This window comes from Periplaneta americana, chromosome 9 (assembly GCF_040183065.1).
Source record: "Periplaneta americana isolate PAMFEO1 chromosome 9, P.americana_PAMFEO1_priV1, whole genome shotgun sequence".
Classification (NCBI taxonomy): Eukaryota; Metazoa; Arthropoda; class Insecta; order Blattodea; family Blattidae; genus Periplaneta; species Periplaneta americana.
Genome location: NC_091125.1, coordinates 92021448 through 92047777, shown reverse-complemented (window position 1 = coordinate 92047777; position 26330 = coordinate 92021448). Strand labels below are relative to the sequence as shown.

At 35.7% G+C, this 26330-nt stretch overlaps 1 protein-coding gene across 2 annotated transcripts; it reads right to left on the bottom strand.

Moving 5' to 3' along the window:
- Nucleotides 1-26330, bottom strand: LOC138706236 (retinol-binding protein pinta-like). 2 transcript variants are annotated; one of them, XM_069835283.1, is made up of 7 exons: nucleotides 26180-26330; nucleotides 14247-14408; nucleotides 12233-12392; nucleotides 8449-8707; nucleotides 4668-4778; nucleotides 3853-3955; nucleotides 1-444 (listed from the first exon to the last, which is right to left on the bottom strand). In XM_069835283.1, the coding sequence occupies exons 2-7, from the start codon at nucleotides 14383-14385 to the stop codon at nucleotides 293-295; spliced, it is 924 nt and encodes a 307-aa protein (XP_069691384.1). In that variant the 5' UTR covers nucleotides 14386-14408; nucleotides 26180-26330; the 3' UTR covers nucleotides 1-292. The 2 variants fall into 2 exon arrangements, with proteins under 2 accessions (XP_069691384.1, XP_069691385.1); XM_069835284.1 differs by lacking the exon at nucleotides 26180-26330 and adding an exon at nucleotides 25994-26146.

Sequence of the window (26330 nt, the reverse complement as noted above, 5' to 3'; positions counted from 1 at the left end):
TTTCCATAGTAAGCGAAAATCTTTCTGCCATTTATTGAGGACAAACTGCAATAAATAACATTATTGGACAATGTGTCAGCTGTATGAAACCAAAATTCTATAACAACTACATTTATCTAAGCATCTAGTAAGCATAAATGTATTACAAATGTTTAAAATTGGCCAATGTATTGAGGTGAAAGTAGTTGATCGAAAACTTCCGCTATCAGGCTTTGAACATTTAGCATTATCACTCTGGTTGTTAGTAAATATGTGTTTATTTATGAAATACAGAAGTGATGTATATATTATCCTAGTCCACGTTCAGCTGTCTGAAGGAGCCCTCCAGGCCGAAGAGGTCTTCATGTGTCTTGGGTTTGCCCGGGCGCTTCTTCTCGTTACAGCCGTACTTCTCAGACTCTATGAGCCAGTCCCTCCGTGCCTCCACCTTCTTCTTCCATTCTTCTACAATGTAACAATGAAATAAATAATTGAAGACCTCCCTCGAATAAGGATGTAACCAACAAATCTATAATACACGTGGCAAGATGAAGGAAAATAATTTCAGGGCCATATTTCGTTAAGTCTATATTTACTGGCAGAACCATTTGATTAATCTAGGATACAAGTTTATTCAGCTATTGGATGCAATCATTTATTGTTATAAAGAATGCTTCAAAATTGCTTTTTCCACCGAAGTCACATATTTAATTAATTTCATGTTACAGCCTTTTTCGAGGGAGGTCTTCAATTATGGAAGTGCTATGAAATGAAATGATGGCGTTGACAGTATTGGCTACATTAAAGACAAGATTGATAAATCATTTAAATACAAAACGTGAGAATAATAACACATTTATGACACTGATAGACTAATTGTAGAAATTATCACAACAATTATAATGCAATTAATAATAATGACAATAATAAATTGTGACATTAAAAATGACGGTGATAGTTCGTGTGGATAAATCTGATTGCCTACCAGTAATTATATTGACTATTTCGCTCTTACACACGTTATTCACAAACGTTATAAGTCAGGCATGCCAAAACCCTGCACATTGTGCAGTCGCGCACATTGTGCAACTGTCTCTGTGCGATGTGCACGCTCTGTAGGGATATCCTGAAATAGCACCAACAGATAGCGCGCGTGTACTTTGAGGGATGCGCTTTGCGTGTGCATTTGTTTTCCTGTAATAAACATTGATGATTTACGTAGTGTATTAGTACAATAAATACTCTTAAAAACAACTCAAAATGCCAAATTTTTGTTATGTTCCTATATTTAAAAACCAGGGAAAGCCTTTTGTCTTTATTCAGGTCCTGAAATATTCTGAATATATCCTTTAAACCTTAAAAAATTTAACCAATTAAATTGCGCCTCGTAAGTGCTAGCTGTTAAACAAAAATAACTACTTCAAGTAAGGAATTGCTGGCTACAGTTTAATTTTGGAGGAAGGGAAAGAAAAATTAATAAAAGCATATGCAACGTCAACAGCAAGCTATGTTAGATTATATTCAGTACGTTCAGTACTTCTAGAAGTCTCCGAAGTTTACGCCAGCATTTTACGCCTGCAGTAAACTCTCGATGTTTATTATCCAGGACGATCCATAGTGAAATCCATTTCGTGAATAATGTTTTTAATGTGCTGTAGACTAATTAAAACCATGTTTTAAATTAAAATTTTCAAAATCATCCTACATAGTACTGAAAACTGCATGTTCTTAACCTACAAACACACAGGAATAATCGTGATATTACTGCGCTTATATTATATCATCTTATCAAACATTGCATTTGATATTTCTGCAATTAGAGAAAATAATATGAGGAATTAAATCTCGATAGTCCCTTCCCTATAAAAACACATTGGTGGCTGCATATCCTGGTTTTACAGTACTAATGATTAAAGAAGTAATATTCATCTTCGACAATATTTCTATTTTTTTACTCCTGCACCTCGTTCTCAAAGTTCTGGTTTATGTTCATGAATATTCAATATTCAATTTACTCGTATCTATATTCTGCATACTGCAGATTTCTCCATCCATCTCTTAAGGGGAATCGCTCAGTATTATGCAAGTTTATGCTGTTATTTATTGTAATTTAAATTAAATTATGGTGTAAGAAAATACTAAATTGTATTAAAATATACTAGGTTATACAAAATAATTATAACTTAAATATAATTTGACACGCACAGAAAACCAACAAGCATGAGAACGTAATCTACTGTAGCATTATGACATAATATAGCCCTACAACATGTTGTGTCGCATGGAACGCTCTTGCCATCTAACGGTAAAACTTCGCATAAGGTATCCCTATTCCCCTACTACTCGGAGGGAGTGAATCGCCTTGGAGGGGAACGCGATAGGGCTATTCAGTACCTGCAGCAGCTTTTGTTTCAGTAACACAATTTCAGTACGGGTGCCGATTTGGCTATGTCTGTGAATGAGTTATGATAAATAAAGTGAGAAGTTCACAGATAATGGAGAAGAGAAATTATGAATCATATAACATAATTGTTACAATGTTTTCCTCAGCCAACAATAATTATTTTAAAACGAATGGGTTTCATCAGCCTATGTCGAGGTAATAGTGTTGTGACAGTTTAGATCAGATTGGTAAAGTTCTCAAAATATATTGCCAGCGCTTATTTCTTAATCAGTACTCTCACGGCAAAACGAACTTGACAATGGCGTTGTTTTGGAGTCTGTACTAACACAGCCATCAAAGATTAGGCGACTTAACGACTTTCATTTCATAAACTGGTAAGTGATGAGAATATAGTGAGGAATACATGTGAGGCTCTTGAGGTTGTAAGGAGCGAAGAAAACAACTATTTGCAAGGCGGAAAACTTTTCTGTAAAAAATATAATGGAAAATTTTCCATCTCACGTCACTATATTAATTTAATATACTTACATTAATAAATCTTTAAACCTGCCATAAAGAGAATATCGTAGCTTCACAGCCTGTGAAATACACTTTTAATTTCTTTCAGTAACGCTCCCAACTTGTTGATACTTGCTCTCAACGTTTTCCAAATAAACTATATGTGAATTTAAATTCTAAACTTAATTTATATTACTTATTAATATTAATGTTAATTTATATTGGCATACAGCAAGGAAGTGATTTCAGTGTAATAACTTCACAATGTCCTACTGTATGTAATTAATTGGGAGTATAATATTTTCTTCAACATTTGTGTACCAATGGTCCAATGTAAATAATAATGCTCGACGAACAATGAAAGAGTAGGGTCTATTACTTCAAAATAATTAGTAGCCTATCTACAACGTAAAATGAAATACTTGTTCGTTTCTTGTTGTTTCGAAATTACTGCAATATTTTTTTGCTTCAAATACTGTATAAAATCATATTAATAAATTATAATTTACAAACCACTACTTTGTGAAGTATAACTGAGTAAGCCTACAGTTTCTTGTAATACAAATGCAAAATATAGACATTGATAATAACAGTGTTTTTTTCCTTCTGCTATGTGTGTTTATAATGTCCAAATGTCTATTTAATCCAACCCTAGAAGAGCAGAATAGATTATTGTACATCCCTCCAGCTAAGAACTTAAACTGAGAGGAGTCAATTCGACATCAGGATGGGAATCCGGTGTGGCTTAGTGGATAGAGCGTCAGCACGTAGAGCTGAAAAACCCTGGTCCAAATCCCGGTGCCGGAGAGAATTTTTCTCTGTTCCACTCATCCTTCATCATCAGATTGTTGGTCGGAGAGCGAGTAATGCAGAGAATACAGTAAAAGTAAAACGAAAATTGAATCTCGCATTTAATCCATCGGTAATCTTATCTTGTCACTCTTATAGACTGTCTTTTAATATATACTTACCCGCTAGTTTATCAATTGGGCCTGCCTCTCCTCCATATTCCAGTGGTAGAATTCTCTTAGGAACGCTTTCGAACATAGTTTCAATACCAGAATGCATGTGCAGCTGAGGGAAAGAATGGAATTAATACAATTCAAATTGTTCAAACATACGTGTTACAAGTACTGAAATAGTAGTGCACCGCATTTGGTTTAAATTATCTACTTCTTTCTCTTTAAATTTCACTTAATGTGTAACTACATCTTTTAGCAAAAGTACATCATTCTTTACATAATTTGGCCCATCCCATCAACCTTAGTTAACTCACCTAAATTTTCTATTAGAGCCTAATGGCATTTATTCTTCCATATAAATTTGGAATGAAATATAGATTTATATTTTTGAATTTTATACACGGTGAATGTTTTCCTTCATATTTTTGTTTCTTATATAACAGTAATTCATAGGTATAAAACCATCCTCTGGTGACTATTATTTACCTTACTTATACCTTAAAGAAATTTTAAGGATTTTTTTAATATTATGTTTTGCATAATATCAATAAATTGCATTCCATAGTTATTTAATTCACTTTATTATATTTCCTGCTTCAGAAATTTAATCGTAATCCGTATTGAATTGATTAAATATGTGAGGTTACAGAATATGGTGCCTATTATGTCAAGTGATGACACTGTGCTTTTACAAACTTCATTAAAATTTGCGCAATGATTCAGTTGAGTGCTAAGAATGCTTAGACGGATGTAGAAATGGGTATAGGTGGCATGACTCATGCCCTAGTTTGCACATAAGCAGTCTATTGGCTATCACTACTTACCCTCTTCTGCAGCTTCTCTTTCATGAATGACTTAAACATATTGAAGATGGCCGTGAACGCTGAGTTGAAGTTGATATGATGCATGGCTTTGGGCCGGATAGGATACCCTTCCTGTGGAGAAGGTCGAGACGGAACAGTAAGTGAAACCAATGACGAACATGCCAGAAAGAAGATAAAAGAAAATGCAGGGGAAGAAACATTAGGAAAAAAGATCAGATAAGAGGAAGAAGAAGAAGAGAAAAGATATTGAATAAAAAGTGAAAGAAGGATAACGAAGAGGAATTTGAGGAAGATAAAGAATAAAAGGAGACGGAATGTAAAATAGAGAAGCAAGAATAGAATAAGAAACTAAATATATAAATAAATGAGAAAATAGAATGATAAGAAATGGAGATGTAGAGATGTATGTGGAAAAACGTAACTATTGGTGAATAATAAAATAAGGAAGAAAGCCTACTACGAGACAAAAGAAGAGAGGCAAGAGGAAAAGAAAGAGTGATAGAAAAACAGGATGAGAAGAGGCAACAGAAGGGTAGACAAAGGAGAGACGGCGTAAGAGTAGGAAGAGAAGAGACGGAAGAAGTTAGAAGTGGGAGAGACAGGAAAAGAGACGGCAGAAAAGTAGAAGAGTAAGCGGTAGAAGAGTAGGAGGAAAAGAGACTGTAGAAGAGTAGGAGGAGAAGAGACGACAAAAGAAGAGAAGAGACGGCAGAAGATTAAGGGTACAAGTGACATGAGTAGAAAGAGGAGAGGCGGCAGAAGAGAAGGAGGTTAAAACAGAATAAGATTGGGAAATAAGCATAAGGGTATAATGAGGAGGAGGGTATAAGGTGATATAAAATAATAAGCTAGAGGAACGTGAAATGATAAATGAAAAGGAAGGATAGTAGAAAAAATAGTAATAAAAGTGATAAAGGATCATAAAATGCAGATTATAAAGAAGGGTAATAAATAAAGGAAAAGAAAAGCTACGGAGTAGAAGTGAGACATGTGGGAGGAAAGGAAGAAAATTAAGAAGATGGGCGAAAACTAAGGAAGAAGCTTAAGGTATGAGGAAATAATAAGAGCGGTGAATAAATAAGATGGAGAGGAGTAGGAGTAGTAGTAGTAATGGTAGTAGCGGTGGTAGTAGTGGTCGTATTAGTGTTGGTGGTAGTTAGTAGTAGTAGTATTGGTACTAATAGTAGTAGTAGTGGTAGTGTTGGTGGTGATGGTAGGGACCTATATAACGTCTTTGGTAGGAGCAGCAGTCGTAGTCGGAGTAATATTAATAAGCAGTAATAGTAATAGTAGTAGTAATAGTAAAAGTACTAGTAATAGTAATAATAATAGTAGTTGTCTTTGTGATAGGTAGTGTTAGTAGGTCGTGATGGTAGTAATGGTAGTGGTAGTATTAGTCATAGTAGTCGTAGGTGGAGGAGTAGGACTCGAGTGCGATTAGGAGGAGGAAGAGTGTAACTAGGAGTACGAATAGTAGTACCGGTACTGGAGGACGAGTAGGGGTTTGGAGGGAGACTAGGAGGAGAAGTAGGAGTAAAATTATAAGTAGTAAAAGGAGGAGTAGTGGTGGTGGTGGTGGTGGTGGTGGTGGTGGTTGTGGTGGTACGATGAGGAGGAGAAATAGGAATAGGAGTAATACTAGTTGGAGTAAAAAGAGAAGTAGGAGTGAGAAGAGGAGGAGTAGTAGAAGTAGAAAGAGGAGTAGAAATATGAGGAGTCGAAAGAGTAGGAGTGGGAACAAGAGTAGGAGTGGGAGTGGGAAGAGGAGTAGGAGTAGAAGTAGTAGTGGAAAGAGGAGGAGGAGTAGGAAGAGGAGTAGGAGTAGAAGTAGGAGTGTGAAGAGGAGTAAGAGTAGAAGCAGAAGTAGTAGTGGAAAGAGGAGGAGGAGTAGGAGTAGAAGTAGGAGTATGAAGAGGAGTAGAAGTAGAAGTGGGAAGAGGAGTAGGAGTGGGAGTGGGAAGAGGAGTAGGAGTAGAAGTAGGAGTGTGAAGAGGAGTAGGAGTGTGAAGAGGAGTAGGAGTAGAAGTAGGAGTGTGAAGAGGATTAGGAATAGAAGTAGAAGTAGTAGTGGAAAGAGGAGTAGGAGTAGAACTAGGAGTGTGAAGAGGAGTAGGAGTAGAAGTAGGAGTGTGAAAAGGAGTAGGAGTAGAAGTAGGAGTGTGAAGAGGAGTAGGAGTAGAAGTAGAAGTGTGAAGAGGAGTAGGAGTAGAAGTAGGAGTGTGAAGAGGAGTAGGAGTAGAAGTAGGAGTGTGAAGAGCAGTAGGAGTAGGAGTAGGAAGAGGAGTAGGAGTGTGAAGAGCAGTAGGAGTAGAAGTAGAAGTAGTAGTGGAAAGAGGAGTAGGAGTAGAAGTAGGAGTGTGAAGAGGAGTAGGAGTAGAAGTAGGAGTGTGAAGAGGAGTAGGAGTAGAAGTAGGAGTGTGAAGAGGAGTAGGAGTAGAAGTAGGAGTGTGAAGAGCAGTAGGAGTAGGAGTAGGAAAAGGAGTAGGAGTGTGAAGAGCAGTAGGAGTAGGAGTAGGAAGAGGAGTAGGAGTGTGAAGAGCAGTAGGAGTAGGAGTAGGAAGAGGAGTAGGAGTGTGAAGAGCAGTAGGAGTAGAAGTAGGAGTAGAAGTAGGAGTGTGAAGAGGAGTAGTAGTAGAAGTAGGAGTGTGAAGAGGAGTAGGAGTAGAAGTAGGAGTGTGAAGAGGAGTAGGAGTAGAAGTAGGAGTGTGAAGAAGAGGAGTAGAAGTAGTGAAAAGAGGAGTAGGAGTGAGAAGAGGAGTATGAATGGAAAGAGAATTAGGAGTGGGACTAGGAGAAGGAGTAGGTGTAGGAGTAGTACTAAAGAATGAATAATAATACAAGGAGAAAACGCAGTTGGAGGGCGAGGAGTAATAGGACTAGAAGTAGGAAAAGTAGGAGTAGAACTGGGAGGAGAGTAGGATGGGACTCTGAAATAGTACTAGGAAGAAGAAGGAGGAGGAAGATTAAGAAAGAGGAGAAGGAAGAAGATTAGGGGGAGTAGTGGTACTAGTAGCCTAAGAGGAGAACTAGTAGGATGTTGAATAATAGATGAAGTGGTAGGAGTAGCTGCAACATTTAATTGAACTGCGCTTTACACTGAAAAGTTACTTAAAGTGAAATTACAACTTTGGTGTTGGCGAGGAATAGGCAACACAACTGTAAGGACAAGAAAAGGCATAAAAGAACATGAATAAGGAAAGTGATATGAGGGTTGAGTTGAATAATGAAAAGAAGGGTTTAGTTAGAGATGATTAAGACTAATTAGAGGAGAAAATAAATATAATATGCGACAATACTCAAATTATCGCTCACCTGCTGTCCATGTTTCTCCAGCAACCAAGTATTTATTTTATATGATAGTTTGGCATAATATTGTATATTCAGTGTTGGGGTTAGTGCTGCAATTATGGTTCTCACAACAGAGGAGAGGGTGTTTATCGTCGAGCATTATTTCCGGTCATACGAAGTTGGGCATCAGAATGGGCCGAGCTTGCGCCACGTTAAAAAGCAGTACCAGTACAATGCGGCATCAAATAACACAACAATGTTAGCTATCGTCGAGACGTTTGTCGTATGGGATCATTCTTATATTACCTTTTCTGGTATAATGGCTTATCTTGATTTTCAGAGTATGTTTGTAATTTCAGTATTGTTCGTTTTGCCGCATACTGCACGAGAATAAAACGGAGAAATGAAGTAATTATAATGAAAAATGACTATTAAAATAAATGGAAGGAAGATAATTTGGGATGCAGAATGAATAATCCTTTCCTTGCTTTACCTGGAAGAGGGTTGTGCCCTTCTTAGCCAGGGACGGGCTGAAATGCATCATGTGCGCCATGGTCATCTTGTCGTGGTCCAGAATTGACACAGTTCCACATATCACCGACCGATCGTCTTCTTCCAGAAGTACATCCATCAACATCATGTTGAACTTGAACACGTCCTGGATCTTGATCTTATTGGGATCATACAGTCCTTGTCGCATGATCGCCACCCGCCTACCTTGATCATCGGGTTCTGGTAGTGGCACTAAAACCCTGCCGGAAATTTGAAATCGTTTTCATTATCAGATACATCTTTCAATAATAGGAAGACCACTTTACAACTCTTGAACACAGAGGATAGTGGTTGGATTCTTTCAGGTTGTTCTAAATTACTCAAATTAATGCTGCGATTTGTGCCATTTCTTTCTTTTAGTTCAGCAATTTAATGACGCTGTATCAATTACGAGGTTATCTAACGACAGACATGACAAGCCTTGGCTTTATAGGAGGGTAAGGAAATTGAATGTGTGGCTTGGACATGCTTTAATGAAGCCCAATGCTTCTTATTGATGGTGACAGAAATAAATAGTATTGATAGAGATGATTACACATCTCATGGCCTACACTTGAATTCTAGAGGCAAGAAGAAGCTTTCACATCTGATTGTTAATAGAATTAACCCGGCTCTGGTCGCTATAAGATCATTTTCCTAAGTATCAAATTCAAATGACAATCCCGTCAAAATGGAAGAGATTATCTGATTTTATAGGTGTTGACTAATACCTGCTAGAACATTTCTTTTTGGAAATGTACACTGTACTCTGTAGAGCAGGCCTGCACAAGGTTTGCGCTCTCCGAGCCGGCTCACAGCTCATGAGCGGAATGCAATATTAGCTGCGCTCTGTATAACTGTGGACTGGAAGAAGGGGTGATCTCGTACAGAATATACACAAAAGGAATTACTATTACGAGTGTTTATGGAATGAATTCCCGTTCAGTGTTTGCAAAACTATCTTGGACTATTATTAATTAATAAAGAAATGTTTATTTTACAGAAGTAATAGGAATTCTATAGCTACTTAAATGTACAATATCATTTGGTTATATTTTTATTTATCAGTAGGTCAAAACGAGGTTTTATGCTGTTGGCAGCTGAAAGGAACAGTAGCATACTGATCGTAATGAAACATCAGTTATAGATGTTCGATGTCTGCCTTTATTAAAGTTGATTATAGAACTTTATTAAAGTTGATTATAGAAATAAATGTTGAGCCAAACATAGCAATTATTTTCAAAACCAGCCTGTGTAGTCGTAGATATTATTGCTAATGTTTAGTCTAGTAAACCTCAACCAGGCTAGTAGTAGGCCCTATTATTCAAACGATCTTTAGTCCTTAGGTCACATTGAAGATCAATAAGTTCGAGCTGTAAATCGTTAAATGTTAAATGTTATGTTCCGTCTTTTAGATTCCTCCATACTGTACTGTAGCAGTAGGTAAGCAACGTGAAACAGTTACTGAGAATAGGCCTACACACTGCACTCCACTAGATAACTGAGTGGTCGTTTCCCCCTCCTCTAACTATAGCAAGTCTATGCCATTCTGACGTATCTTCCTCTACGTTTCGGCGAGCGGAAAACACTGCTCTCCCGCTCCGAAGGAGCACGCGCGCTCGTTGAGCGCTGTTTGTGCAGGTATGCTGTAGAGGAAATATTTGTCAGACCAGTAGCTCAGTTAAGATGGAATAATTACTGTCATGCCTTTGTAAAATCCATTTTTATCTTCTTGGGATTTATTGATTTCTTTCAAAAGTTCCTAAACCTTTTCTTTTTTAAATATATGTGTTTCGCCACGCAACTTACTCCGTCCTAAAATAATAAAAAAATATATCCTTTTTTTATTTCGCAGTACAAAAGCCAGTTCAGCAGAAGTGTTAAGGCAGGTATGGACATTATTTTCAAAGAAAGTAGGCCTATACAGGATGTAACTAAAATATATGTCAAAATTTTAGGGGGTATATTTCTCTCATGTAGAGAAAGAAAAAAAAATGTTATATGAACATTGATCCGAAAACGCTTTATTTCCTTTTTACAGCCATTTTTCTAGAATTCTGCATACATTATGATGCAGTACATTATGAAAAAAATAGCGTACTACATGGATATGTCAATGTTTGGGCCGGGCATTGTTGGTGACGTATCGGTGGGACCTCATGTTCTTCCACCCAGGCTTAACAGAGAAAAATACAAAGTGTTCTTACAGTACACCTTGTTTGCCCTATTATACCATGTGCCGTTAGAAATACGACGAAACACATACTTCATGCACGATGGAACTTCTGCTCATTTCAATGTTTGGGTCGGGCAAGTGTCAATGTTCGTCGATTTCTAAATCTAAGATTCCGTGACAGATGGATATGGAGAGATCAGAGAGCTGCAGAGCAGCGCTTAGAACCGGTTTATATTCGACCGGTTGCAGAACAACCGGCGAGGTTGAGTATCCAACCAATCCGACTTTCAAGCGATTGCGCCTAATGTCTTGCTGGCTAGACAGAATACCAAGCGCCTTTCACCATACAGGAACTCTGATGACATTTTCTAACTACACAAATGGAAACCTGGGAATCAGTATATGATATCGATGATATGAATAGTAAATTCAGTGCGTTTCATAATATATTCTTGAATATATCTGGAAGTAAGGAAACTAGCTATACTTTTCTTACAAATAAGACAACAGCATCCGATACTGATACAACATAAATTACAAATGTATTCCACAAATATTTTCCTTGATAACTGATAACCTAAATATCCCACATAATAATAATAATAATAATAATAATAATAATAATAATAATAATAATGTTACGGTAATAATAACAATAATTCTATCAATTTTTTGGCAACTGTGTGTAGGCCTACTCTTACATATTTCACAGTTTCCAATATCTTTAAAGAAATCAATGAGAAATAATTTATTACAATTTAATGGAATCAAGATCCAAAAATTCTCCGGGCATGATGAAATTACGAGTAAGATATTAAAATCCGGTTCATAAAATAATACGATTAGTAGCAAACCCCCAATGTTATTTATGTAACTATTCAACGTTTAATTGTGTATTTCCAGAGAAATTGAAATATTAAATAGCTATTTCTTTATTCGAAAAAGGAGACGAAATCTCGCTCGATGTTAAATGTTAAAGGTTATGTTTTATTTAACGACGCTCGCAACTGCAGAGGTTATATCAGCGTCGCCGGATGTGCCGGAATTTTGTCCTGCAGGAGTTCTTTTACATGCCAGTAAATCTACTGACATGAGCCTGTCGCAATTAAGCACACTGTAATGCCATCGACCTGACCCGGGATCGAACCCGCAACCTTGGGCATAGAAGGCCAGTGCTATTCCAACTCGCCAACCAGGTCGACATCTCGCTCGAAAATTACGGGTACATATTCGTTCTACCAGCTTCCTTAAAGGTCGTCGAAAAAAGTTCTGTATGAGAGCGTGTATCATCTCGATAAGTAACCCATTATCATGTTAGAACAATTTGGATTCAATAAGAATAAATCAAACGAATAAGCATATGCGGAGACTAAAGGGAAGGCAGAAAACAGAAAAGTTTGGAGAATGCTGGATTTGCAGTGAAAGACCTGCCCTTGGGCAGAACACTATGGATGAAATGTTGGAGCACTCCTAAATTTTGTGTATCGCTCCTTTGCCATCTTATCATCGCGTCATTGAAAATGACGTCTAAAATTAGAGATTATATTTGATGAATGTTTACACGTCTTACCCTAGCTTCATTAAGTGTTGTATCTCAGGCAGCATGGGGTCTCGGTTGGTGTAGAACTCCGGCAGGGCGGTCTTCAGCGTGTGGTACATGTCCAGCTTGGCCTTGGTGCGCTCCAGAGAGAACTTGCAGCCGCGCAGGAACATCGTGAGGAATTGGTCGTCTGTAAACAGCACATCAGAATAGGCGAAGAATAGTGAATAACAAATACAGAAACTCGCTAAATTAAACAGAAAATCCCTGCATATAATGAGTTCATAAAATTGTCCAGTATTCATTGCTTAGCGCAATTTTGTTAATGGAGTTCACAGGAAAACTGTACAAGTTATAACATTTACAAAAATGGTAAGAACTACTTCATTTTTCACGAAAGAAAACATTTTTGTTTTTACACACATTTCTAACCTGGTCATATATAGAATTTAAAAGCCTCTCGAAAGTTGCATTTGCTACAGCGTAGATACAATATATAAGCACAGTCTATTATATACAGTCACGAAGCTTGAGTTGTGAGGGTACTAGGAATAATAGAATCTGCAGGTACTATTTCGCATTGTCTGTGATGAGCCGATAGGTGCGATCCTAGTGGTTAACAACTATCTATGAACGCATATTTACTACGTATTCAGCTTCGTGACTGTATATACTAGACTGTGATATAAGTTTGGAGAGTTGAACGCAAGTCCTCAATATACATAACAGTAGTTTTCAGGATGCCCTGAACTAACTCGCTTTGCTTAATAAAATTTAATTCTGGCCTACATATTTTTTTTTTCATATATAATATGGTTTTAACCACTTCAATCAATTGTTGAGGATATTCACTTATTTACGTAATGTGTCACAATCTGTTTCTGTCTATTTCATCGAATGCCATTTAAAGGTCATTGAATGCGGTATGTGTTTCGAAATTAAATTTAAGTCATATCTCTGTCATTTGTTTCAGAATAAATACTTTACCAGAACATGAGCGGCCTTTGTGAAACCCATGCTTAACAGTTGACATTCATGCTTCAGAGATTTTCATCGTTCTTTCATTAAGTATTTTGTATGTATTGTGTGTCCTATATATAGAATACTTATAACTTTGTACTTTGAATATTTACTGCTGTCATATTTTTATTAAAGACAGACACTACTTCAGAATCATATCAAGAAACTGAAATATTAATTTTTGGCAATACACATTGAAAAAGTTGCTTGTCAGCTGAAAATTTTAATTCCAGATGGTAGCACAGTTGACAGAACAAGTGCTACGGAATGGAAGATCCTGGGTTTAATACCGAATGGCGGCAAGAAAAAGTTAAGTTCCATGACACAGTGGAATACACAAAAATCTAATTATAATAAATGCCTAAAAACCCATGTAAGGATGATATTATTAATGCTTATGATCACTTGATTACGTGTAAGATGATTTTGTTAACCAAAAAGTAACGATGGAATGGAAATGGCTGGTGAAAAATAATACTAGAAAGAAGACTGTAACTCCTAAGGGGAGGCAGAGGTGAAATTTTCGAACAAAACTGAAGAAAAATGAAAATTTTTTTTCTATTTTTATTACCTTTATTTTGATATTCCCATGTTAGTTTTTGATTTTGTGCCCTTAAAAGTATGACATTAAAACCAAGATAACTGTATTACTATATTATTCCCATAATAATCTAATACTTATCATTATTTATGTACCTTCTTTGGACATATAAATAAAAAGAAATATTGAAAATTTCTTACAATATGGTGCATGGAGCATTTTATATCAAACGATATAAAGTTTTATAAAATTATTAAATTTACAGAACTATTGTACTTAGAAAGTTGAAACTTGGTATGTCCATTACTAATAACATACTTAGTATCCATGATCAATTTCAAACAAATCGGATAAATTTTGTGGATTTTGAAATATTCACCTCTGCCTCCCCCTAAACACTTCATTGACAAAATGTAACAGAATTCGCCTGGTTTTATGCACAGTACCTAATGAGATGTTTTTAGTTAAGCAAACTGGACTTGCCTGTCCTGGATTTGAGGTGAGGCTGTTTGGCCAGCCAATCCCTTATATGCTGTAAGTCTTGTTGCAGCCTCGCAGGTTCCTCATTGCACTCCTTTTTAGCCAGTTCCTCAAGTTCTGGGGTCAGTTTGCGCAGAGCCATTGTGCGGTCTGTTGATTTGACACCTGCGAAAGAGTTTAAATCTACAAATATAATCTGACTTTACTTTGCAACATTAGTCGTGCTTACCATCATCTACTTCAATTTAAGTAAGTTACTTTTTTAAATATTTTGTATGTGTCAACAAATTCAGCACGAAAGCAAGACATTTACAAATGGAACAGTAGAGTTAGAATAAATCAAAATGGAAAGATACTCTTCGAAAATTTTTAAAAGAAAACGAACCCTTAAGATAGGCGTTCACTACATCGTATCGCACTCCTCGGACAAATCACACGCAACTGATATTTTCAGTGCAGTGCGTTCACTGTAACTGCTCTACCTCATCGCCTCCCCTATTAGTTGTTTGGTTTAAAACATTATGACGTACGGTATTAGCATTTAAAATAGAAGCATTTTGAGGTTAGGCCTATTAATTCTGAGTGATAGCGAGGAAGGAATTGTAATTATTTCACGCTTATTAATTGAAAAGGAAGAAACGAAAGATATATTGGTTACATAATATATCGTCGTTGCTTTTATGAAATCTTCTATGTGGCAATACAGAAAATAATTTTTTCAGGAGGAAGAAACCTTCTATATGACAATACAGAAAATAATTTTTTTTCAGGAGGAAGAAAAAGTTAATTAAAAATCAATAGGCGTACAGAAAATAAAACAATTCAATAGAAAACGTTTATGAATATGATAATATAAATGATATCATCGAGGATCAGTGTAGGCCTATTGACATTTAATTAATTTTTTCTTCCTCCTGAAAAATTATTTTCTGTTTCATAAAAACAACCATGATATGTAAGAAACGATTTGATTATTGTAATGGGGATGCCTCAGCTTACAAATCTTCGTAGTTTTCTACAAGTGAAGTAAGCTTTCAATCTTCTAGCTTCGCGCTGCACTGAACATGGCATAACGTAATATTAGATAGATAGATGGATTTATTGAGTAATATTATACATACAAATTTTATATTATCATAATTTTGTCTAAAATCCAATGCACGGGTCTTTTGACCGTACGTGCTTTGTACCCGAAACAAGTACTCCTTTGTAGGTTCCTCCCCCCCCCCCATCTTTGATTACATCCAACTACTCTCTACAAGAACACACATATTACGATAGAAATGGCACAATAAAACACATTAACGTAATATTAACAGTTGAGCAATTACAGTTGATTTATTAAAGAAGGCCATGATCGTAGGCACCAGAAAATTTGTTCCTTCTAGAATCGTGGACGGATTTACCGATAGCCGATGCGTGCGATAAGCTGTAGTGAACGCGGTTACATAACAATTACAGAAAAGATTTTTTTTTTCCGATCCGTGTGATTCGTTCGATCCGTGCGATACGATGCAATGAACGCATACCTTAATAGAGACTATAGAATAATCGAAGGGATAACAGAAAATTTAAAAACATTTTCAATTCCTTTAATTCATAAACTGTCTGGTCGAATAACAAGGAATAGGATAGCAAACATATTACGTATAAAAGAAGATCAAACAGCAACTGAGTGCTTCGTAGGCTATATGACTCCACTGGACGTACAGAAACGTTGGTTGTCCGCCAGCGCTTCTGTCGCACGTACCGAAGTTCGTGGACATTTGTCTGGTGATACCTGCGTGCAGTTCACTTCTGTCTGTTGTGTGCTACTGAAGGTATTACTAATTTGTGCATAATGTAGTGTAAGCTGTTATATTTTTTGGTAGAAGTTGTTTGAGAACATTGAAAATATTAGTCATTGGTGCATAGTGTAGTGCAAGATATTACGTTTTTTTTATCATTCTTTGTATATTGCAGTGAATTTTTCTAGTTTTGAGTTATGCAAAAGAAAAAGAAATTTTCCAACAAATAATTTCGAGTATTTCGCAAGAAGGGATTAGTTGAGTATTTCAGAACAATTTCTGGGGATGTCAGAAATGTATTGAAGCAGGAGGAGGACATTTTGAATATTATCTCTTGTGATACAGGTAAGATGCATTGTATTGAATTCTAAATCGTTTATAAATATTTTTCTCACTAAATAGATTTTAGAAACTAAAGTTATTACAGTAGAAACGGCAGCCGATTTCGCGGTCACCGTGCGAGTTTTATAACAGAAAATAACGCTGTGAGGAAGCGTTATATAGGCTACAGGTATAGGGAACCCTGTACATAAGTGATTTATACAGTACGTAGCGCGACCACTCAATCACGATATTTTTCGCGTTCACAAACACATATTCTCCGTTGATCTCAAAGCAAAATTAATTACCTCTCTAACTGCAAGTGGTAGGAAATGGCCACTAAGGTCTTTCTCATCCGCAGAGATTATCATACTGTTCTCAAATTTCATTAATAAATAATAGATTACGTTATTAATATAACATAACTAATAATGGCGTTTGGGAAAATAAATAACTGTCCACACCTGTGGAGTAACGGTTAGCACGTCTGGCCGCGAAGCCAGGTCGCCCGGGTTCGATTCCCGGTCGGGGCAAGTTAACTGGTTGAGGTTTTCCATCAACCCATTAGGCCTACGAGAAAATGCTGGGTAACTATCGGTGCTGGACCCCGGACTCATTTCACCGGCATTATCACCTTCATCTCATTCAGACGCTAAATAACCTAAGCTGTTGATAAAGCGTCGTAAAATAACCTGCTAACCTACTAAAAATAAGTAACTGCGATTCCTTTCCGTGAAATTAATTTTTGTGAATAAGCGGCAAATGTTAAGCGATTTAACTTTGTGTTCTGTAACAGCATTGTATTTTTTATAATTCTGGTCCAATAATATCTCTTTTCTTGCCATTCATTCCAGAGCTATCTTTAATATAACGAAGTCTACATGGGATAGTTTATCTAGGTTAATAATTTGGCTCTTCCGCCATGGTGGCTCAGAGTTAGTGAGGTTGGCTTATAAACCAGGAGGCCCAGGTTCAAATCCCGCTCCAAACTGAATTTAAAACTTACGTTAGGCAAGCCTATGGTCCAGGCAACACAAAGGTTTTCTCCTGATGCTCCGGTTCCCCTGTGACGTCCCACCAATTCTCCATCATCATCATCATCATCATCATCATCATCATCATCATTCATTCATTCATTCATTCATTCATTCATTCATTCATTCATTCATTCATTACGAGTGTAATGTAGACCAACAGCAGTGATGCACTCTCGATAGTGTCTGACGAACTAAGTGGGCTATGCTTCTCGACACTAGCGACTAAGAACCCATATAGTAGAGTGGGGACGAATAACGACAAGTTGAGGATATTTCCATTAGAAGCAAAAATTATTTGGTCCTTATATCGACTTCTGTAAAATGTGTCTTTCTTCTATAATGAACAGAATTGAGCCGTGTAAAAAAATGGTTTATTTAACGACGTTCGCAACTGCCGAGGTTATATCAGCATCGCCGTGTGCCAGAATTTTTTCCCGCAGGAGCTCTTTTACATGCCAGTAAATCTACTGACATGAGCCTGTAGCGTTTAAGCACACTTAAATCCCATCGACCTTAGCCGGAATCGAAAACGCAACCTCGGGCACAGAAGGCCAGCACTATGCGCCAGCCAGACCGACACTTATAGTAGTGGGGTGTGATTTGAAGACATGTGATTCTGTCGCTGTGACACGTTTGTCACTGACTCCGACTATGATTGTAGTTCCAAAATCACAGCTCCGAGAAATAATCATTCCGATATATGGCTAATAGCGATGGCGACTGATGTACATATATGTCACAACTCATGAGTCCAGACAACTACAAATGAAATGATTGACTCGACTGGAATATAATTAATTATCTTCGCAGTCTAAAGGTCGGCTCTCTTTGATATTCAAGCTACCATGTATTCTCTATATATTCTTCCACGAATGTTTCACCGAATATATGCGCCCACATATCGCGATAAAACAGTCCAGAGCGTTTTTAGCTAAATCCGTCGCGGTAATCACTGTTACTGATATAAGACATGACACCGGTATGTCAATTTGCTGAAGAGTGATAAACAAAAACATATGTCGGCTCGTAATGAGAAACATTTACAATTGGCAAGAATCATATTAACACAAAAACCACACTGTGACAAAATCGCTATTATCTGCTACAGCGATTTTTCCAAAGCTGTCACAGTTTGGGGCTGTGACGGCAAAACCCCATCTCGAGACTTGTATAAAATGATCCGATCTATATATTGATCTATATATTTAATTTGAGATAGAGAACATTGAGTTAGTCTCAGTGTTTGAGAATAGACTTCTATCGAATTTCTTAAGACGAACGATGCTAATCTTTTATGAATTTACGTTCAGGTAATCCAATTTTGTAATCAGTATACTGTTTTTAATCGACAAACAGTTTATATCTTATCACTTTCGTAATGGAGAATGCGTAATCAACTCAGCAGCGGGTTTACGTCACGATTGTTGTTTTGATTGACAATAAAATTATATTCTTTAATTATTATATCCCTTAATATATATATATATATATATATATATATATATATATATATTTAACACTGCAATTGGGTATAAACCCGGTGGCAGTGATATATAATATACAATAATAACATTACAATAATTATATTAATAAGCTTTACAATAATTACAGCATTAAAATGTAAAATAAACGTAAATATAATTCTAGCTATAAATAAATAGACGCAATAAACCTAGGACTATAAATAAAAGCTATGCTATAATACCGCCTTCAATAAGCAAAAGTAATCCTAACTTATAAGTACTTCTATTAAACTCAACTATTACCAACTTAAGTAATTACATATCACCTTAATTAATTACATATCAACTTAATTACATATCATCTTAATTAATTACATATCAACTTAATTACATATCATCTTAATTAATTATATATCAACTTAATTAATTACATGACACAAATTCGATAATTACACTGCACCTACAATTACATTTTCAGTCTAATCTTCTCAACCTTTCCTTGAATGTATTTATTTTGAGAGGACCACCCTGAAAGATTGCCGCGGGTAAGCTGTTCAATTCTGTATCCGTCGTGATATACGTAGGAATCAAGATGCATAAGTTTTGTATTATGGGAAAGGGAAAACCACGGTTATGGGTTCGAATTTCGCGTTGGTAGTGATTGTTTGCTCGTTATCAATTTCATATCTCATTTTATCTCAAGTGGAAGTGACTGTACATAAAGACTGCTGTCTAGAGTCTAGCCAAGTATATTTATATTGTGTAAGTTTTAAAATGTCGGTAAACACTAACAATGAACTGTTGAGAAAAAATAGGAACTATCATGTAAAGTTCTCTTTCTTCTACGCTGATAGCTTATTGACAGTCATTTCATTTCACTTCCAAGGTATAATGACATTTTTTCATCAATGCTGCGGTTTTAATAAATAAATTCGCTTACACGTTTGGCTAATCTCTTATCCTACATTTTGCTTATGTGTTGGTTGCAATCCATTCTTGTGTTATAAAAAAATTTGATGGTTTCGACTTTGCATACATCTCTAATAATACAACTACGATTTTTGTCTTTTTAGAATTTCTGGATATTTTTCTTACAATTTTAATTGTTTTCTGAGTTTCCCTTGGGCGTTCACAGCCGTAAGTTAGTATTAGTCCTATAAGCCTGTTCTTACTTTTGCTTATATTCTGAAAATATTATATTTGAAATGTTACTGTTTAGACATCCAGATATATTGTTTGCATTGTTTGCTAGGTGGATGGCTTTACTTGAGATTTCTTTCACTGGTATTGACCTTAACATCGAAGTTTTTAAATGTCATAGGTTGTTCTATAATTTTGCCTTTTCTTTCTCGTTTTTTTTATTTTAGTTGGTTACTTAACGATGCTGTATCAACTACTAGGTTATTTAGCATCGATGAGATTGGTGCTAGCGAGATGGTATTTGGCGAGATGAGGACGAGAATTCGCTATAGATTACCTCGCATTCACCTTACGGTTGGGGAAAACCTCGAAAAAAACCCAACCAGGTTATCAGCCCAAGCGGGAGTCGAACCCGCGCCCGAGCGCAACTTCAGACCGGTAGACAAATGCTTTAACCGACTGAGCCACGCCGGTGGCTTTCTTTCTCGTCTAACACGCGTGGATCAATAGATAAATGTTATTGATTTGATTTTATTTATAGACACTTCCATATTGTATTTTGTTCCAATGAATTTGAATTTATGCAACCGCATTTGTAGCCATCTTTTATTTGTGCAGTAAGCTAAGGACTATGTCGTTAACATAGCTGGTTAACTACAATGCTTGTTTGCCTATTCTAATATCCTTTTTTTAATTTCTGATTACAAAGCCTTAATAATTTTAGCCTTTAATCTGTGGTTTGTACTACAGACAAAATTAATGCTACAGGATTTGATTAAGGTAATTAAAACTCTGCGAACTCAAATAAAATATGGCATTAATAAATATTATAAAATGACAATAATTTACAAGGGATGATTTATAAACTTGATAATATAGATCATATATATATATATATATATATATATATATATATAATTATCGGAGTTATCTAGTGTGGATTTTGTTGTTGTTGATAATGATAATAATTCCACAAAAAATCTATAAATTTATGAGTAAACCGTTTTATTATACGATATTTGAATCAAAATTTCGATATCGACATATCGCTGTATCTAAACAAAAATATCGGTATTTCGTAAAACCCGATATATCGATCCCATCTCTATAGTTTTAGAATTTTTCAACTTCAGATTTAAATAGCACGCAATAGGCCTACCCCTAGACCAAACCGCAGTAGCTAGTGTTGTGAATCTGAAATTACACTTTTCAGCTACATAGCTCTTTGCTTGGCTCGGCTTTTTGAGGTCTGAACTCCGAACGGATCTTTGAAGTTGGCCTTGTTTTGGCCCATTCTGCTTCTTATATAATTATATGCGATTATCGTCCAAATCTGTCGGGTAACTGGATGACATTTGTAAGTTCGTTGCTAACAGATTGGCCCATCTATCAGCATCGGATTCACGATCCTGACTCAGCCCTGACAGAGCTATGTCCCACCCGCAGACGAGTATCCTGATAAGCCCCAGGGCAAGGAGCAACATCTGAAACGAACAAGACTTGACCCCATTCTGTTCTTAACTATATGATGTATTAAATGAGGGAAAGGTGGAAGGTGTTGGTGAAATTATAGAGGGCAACGGGACTACCCCGATAAGAATCCTAGGCACCTTCTGTTTGCCCAACACAAATTCCATTACGACCTGGTCGGGAATCGAATCCCGGCCGCGTAGTTGGAAGGCCAGCGCGGTAGCGTTTGAGCCACAGATATATAGATAAAAAATTCAATGTAATTTTTAGAAGAATAAATTTCGAACCCAAAAGTTGCCGAGAGTGTCTTCGAGTCAGTTTTGGACAACGAAATAACATTGTGCAGTTCCTTCGCAAGAATCGTGGATCGCTCCGTATGCGACATTTTAAAAATTATTTGATACTACTATAACTGCTACTATTACTACTACCACTACTCTTATATAAATCGCATTATAATCTACTTCAAATTTAAGATTATCTAAATTAGTAACATAATTAATCAACTTTTATCTCCTTATCAACTGACGGTTTTGCTCTGTCTCTTATTTGTGAAATTAACTCCACGTTGTCAGCCATATCAAGGACGATGACGAAAATAATTATCTTCTTAATAAACTGAAAAAAAATTATCTATATTTGCTATGACGGCAATAAGAAATGCTTCTCTTACGATCATCGTCGTTCTTATCGTAATAAACCGAAGTGGAAACGTCCACTTGTTCTTTTGACGTGGAACATTTAAAAGAGCACCTATTCTGGAAAAATGTCGGCGAAAATTTCTGTATCACTACATTTTCATTAAAAGTTAAAGTACTTTTTTAAGATTATGCTAAGATGATTTTTATCAAGTGGTCACTTATGATTATAATTGAGGGGCTGTGTGCAAGAAGGGCATTTTAGAGGATGTGCCCTTTTTGAGTGCTTTATTGTATTCTCTGATCTGTTATGTATATGATCACCAAGTTGTAGTTCAATACTGTGATCATAGGGGTTAGGAGTACCCAAAATGTAAAGGCGTGCATAGGTATCATTATTACGGTTTGAATTTTCAACATCAATTTTCTCAAGACTTGTATTTGAGAGAAGTGCCTTTCTTGCAATCAATCCCTCAATTATGAAGTCATATAACAGTCAAACGTTCCACGCAATTATACGGGGATTATGTCTCGTGAACAGAATATTGTACGTAATAGAAATATAAAATTGGAAGTTTATTCTTTTAAGAGGTGGAAAAATTCAAATATCTTGAAACAACAGTAACAAATATAAATGATACTTGGGAGGAAATTAAAAGCAGAATAAATATGAGAAATGTATGTTATTATTCGGTTAAGAAGTTTTTATCATCCAGTCTGCTCTCAAAAAACTTGAAAGTTAGAATTTAAAAAACAGTTAGGCCTATATTACCGGTTGTTCTGTATGGTTGTGAAACGTAGACTCTCACTTTGAGAGAGAAAGAGAGGTTAAGAGTATTTGAAAATAAGGTGTTAAGGAAAATATTTCGGGCTAAGAGGGATGAAGTTACAGGAGAATGGAGAAAGTTACACAACGCAGAACTGCACGCATTGTATTCTTCACCTGACATAATTATGAACATTAAATCCAGACGTTTGAGATGGGCAGGGCATGTAGTACGTATGGGGAATCCAGAAATGCATAAGAGAGTTGGGAGGCCGAAGGGAATAAGACGTTTTGGGAGGCCGAGATGTAGGTGGGAAGATAATATTAAAATGGATTTGAGGAAGGTGGGATATGATGGTAGGGACTGGATTAATCTTACTCAGGATAGGGACCGATGGCGGGCTTATGTGAGGGCGGCAATGAACCTTCGGGTACCTTAAAAGTCATAAGTAAGTAAGGATTGTAAAAAATTGTAAAACAAATGCTCATCTTCTTCTCAGAAGATCTTAATCCTCGCGTTCTCGAGTCTGTATCCTTTAATTTAATATCAGAATGTTTTTCAAAATTCCATTCTTACTCATCCTCTTTCACAGTAACCCTGCTAAGACTCTGGAATTCGCTACCTGCTAGCATCAGAGACTGCCGAAATAAAATTGAATTCAAACGCAAACTTACTATACTTTGTCAGTAATTGAGACTCGTTCAGACATGTAAATAGTTATCTTATTCTGGCACAAAATATTTCAATATCCGGTAATTTTTTTCACTATATAATTTTATTATTCTATGTTTAATTTGTATTTCAGTAAAACAATTTTTTTTCTTAATTCTACAGTAAATTGTCTAGCCTTTATTAATCAGGTAATCTTTTAGTGCTTTGATTTCTATTGAAATTGTAAATGTACATATAATGTTAATTGTAATTATAATTGTAACAAAATTGCATTCTTCATATTGTAGTTGTAATCCCCTGGTAGAGAGGAAGAGAAGGCCTGATGGCCTTATGTTTACCATGTTAAATAAATACTAAATACCTACTAAATTCTTAACAAGTTTTGGTCACAATTATTGTTACCTTTCTTTAAACCAAGTATATGGAGACTGTATTGTGATGTTGGTGATAATGAGATTTTCTCGGAAATGTTTTCAGTATTTTTGTTACCGGAGATTTGGCTTTATGCATGCAAGAAGTTTTCCACATGATCCTCCTCATCCTCATATAGGAGCTATTAGGCTATATCCACGATCTAGCTTTCTTCTTCAAAAGTTTCCTAAGTTCTTTAAACGGTACAGTGAAAAAGGGAGTGAGACAAGTGACCAACAAGTTTAGAGCTCACATATATTCTTCCTCAAAATCCCAAATTCTCCTGTAAAGATGATTTATTGCGTATTTCTCCTCCCATTTCCCCTTATTTCAATGCGTCATTCCGCACGATGTCTCTCTCCATTGTCTAATATTATTGGATATGTATTGAATGTACTCATTCTACCTCTGGCAGTATTTATTTTAATCTTTAAGTTCAACCTTGCCTAAACTAAACATTACATACTAAAACATTTGAAGCAAGGCAAGTGATTTCAGAAATTACCTATCACTTTTTTGACGTGGATACGTCTTTCACCTCATCGAGTATCGACACCCGTTCTGGGATCCATGGCAGAAATTAAAATGTGTACTGTAATAAAGCTATGAAGCACAGTCGAATAGTAATATTATTAGTAGTTCAGTAATAAAAACAGTGTAACTTCTAGATGCCGTCCTATGAAGCTACTTCCCTTCGCTACGGGTATGAGGGCGCCGAATTTGCATGTATGAATTTGCCGCGCGTTCAATCTCGATATCGAGAGCAGCTACAGACCCGTGTTACCACTCCTTTGTCTTGTATGGCGAGTTAATCAGTATTAAAATGATGATGAACACGTACAATAGGCCTACGTAGTGAATAATTTGTTGTGAGTTAGAATTTATTTTGGAATATCACTTCATATGAAGATAAAATACATGCATGTCGTTCATTAATTATTTCTCTTATCATAGACCCATATTCTCTATTATAAACGGAAACTTAACTAAAACTTCTTTAGCAACACAACTGTAGTTTCATTCCCGAAAATGGATTACTTTTTTACGTGCCGGTGTATCCTCGATACAGCGTAGAAGTTTTTTATCTGAAGATTTCCTGTTTATCTGTGTGATTCTATAGACATTCTTCTATTGCGATTACGGTCAAATTTAGTAACTTTTAAAGATATTTTAAGTCATAAAATTCTTGCTCTAAAAGTTTTCCATTGAACGAAAATTTACACTATATTAATTTTTCCGACTAATTGCTGAGGCTACTTCATATGTTATTATTTTTTATTTTGCGCAAGGAATGAAACAATGTTATTAAGTCGATTTTGTGTAAAACACCATTTTGTGTTTTTTTAAATAAGGATAATTAATTTAACTTTGAGTAAAAATCATTATGTGGGTTTATTCTAATTCCAGGAAAAATTTGGAAGTTCCGATATCTTATTAAAATGTAAGTTTATAATAGAAAATTGATAATGCATTTTTTTGATAAGAAACGATGTTTATTTTCACAGAAATTTCTATTTTATTTTTTTTTTCACTAATGCTGTTATGGCAAATATAATAAATAAACAACAAGTGGGTTAATATATCGACAGGTCGAAACAGCTCAAAATTTAAAATTTTGAGAAACCTGCATATTAAGTTGCTGTGAAAACTCCAAAAGTTATTGAAATTACTCGAAATTGTGTTAATCATGTTTTACATATACTATGCTTTTAAGTTTCAAGTTAGAGTGTGTTAATTGGATTTTTCACAGCAACATGAAGCTTTAAATTATAGTTTTCTCAAAACTTTAAATTTTTAGTCGTTTCCCTGTAGTTTAAATCTCCTTTCCTGATATCACAAATTTCAGAAGTGTATATTTTCCTGAATATCTTGACGCAAATCATTTTTCATCATCACGATATTTGTTGTTTCACTCATGACATGCTGATAACAAAAACTGAGAGACTTCTAGAAATAGGTTGTAATGATTTCATGTTTCATTGTTTATAGCTTAAATTCTATTACTAATTTAATATAGTAAGAATTATAAATATGTAATACTTACTGTTTCCTAAAAATTCGACTAGTTTTGACTTTTGACTCGCTGAAGAAAACCTTGAGTTAAAATTCTAGATCAAGTATCAATATGAAGTGATCTAAGCATGTAAGGTAAAGTAATAATTGTATTCCTAGTCCTACAAGTGTATTAATTAACAATATACAGTAACTCGTTTGGTTTTTTTTCTCTTACCTGGTGAATTTCGCCACGAAGACTGGATATCGCAAATTGACTGATAATTTGTATGACAATCTTGCTCCTATCTTATCTGTTCAAGCTGGATTAATTCTGTAACCGAACTGGTGAAATCATTGACGTAACCTCAGATTGAATACTCTTGCAA

Coding starts and splice junctions, on each gene's coding strand:
- LOC138706236 (XM_069835283.1), bottom strand. CDS start 14,385: ATGGCTCTGCGCAAACTGACCCCAGAACTTGAGGAACTGGCTAAAAAG. Junction 3,956..4,667: donor AAGAGAAGCTGCAGAAGAGG/GTAAGTAGTGAT, acceptor TCTTTCCCTCAG/CTGCACATGCATTCTGGTAT. Junction 445..3,852: donor CCCAATTGATAAACTAGCGG/GTAAGTATATAT, acceptor GTTACATTGTAG/AAGAATGGAAGAAGAAGGTG.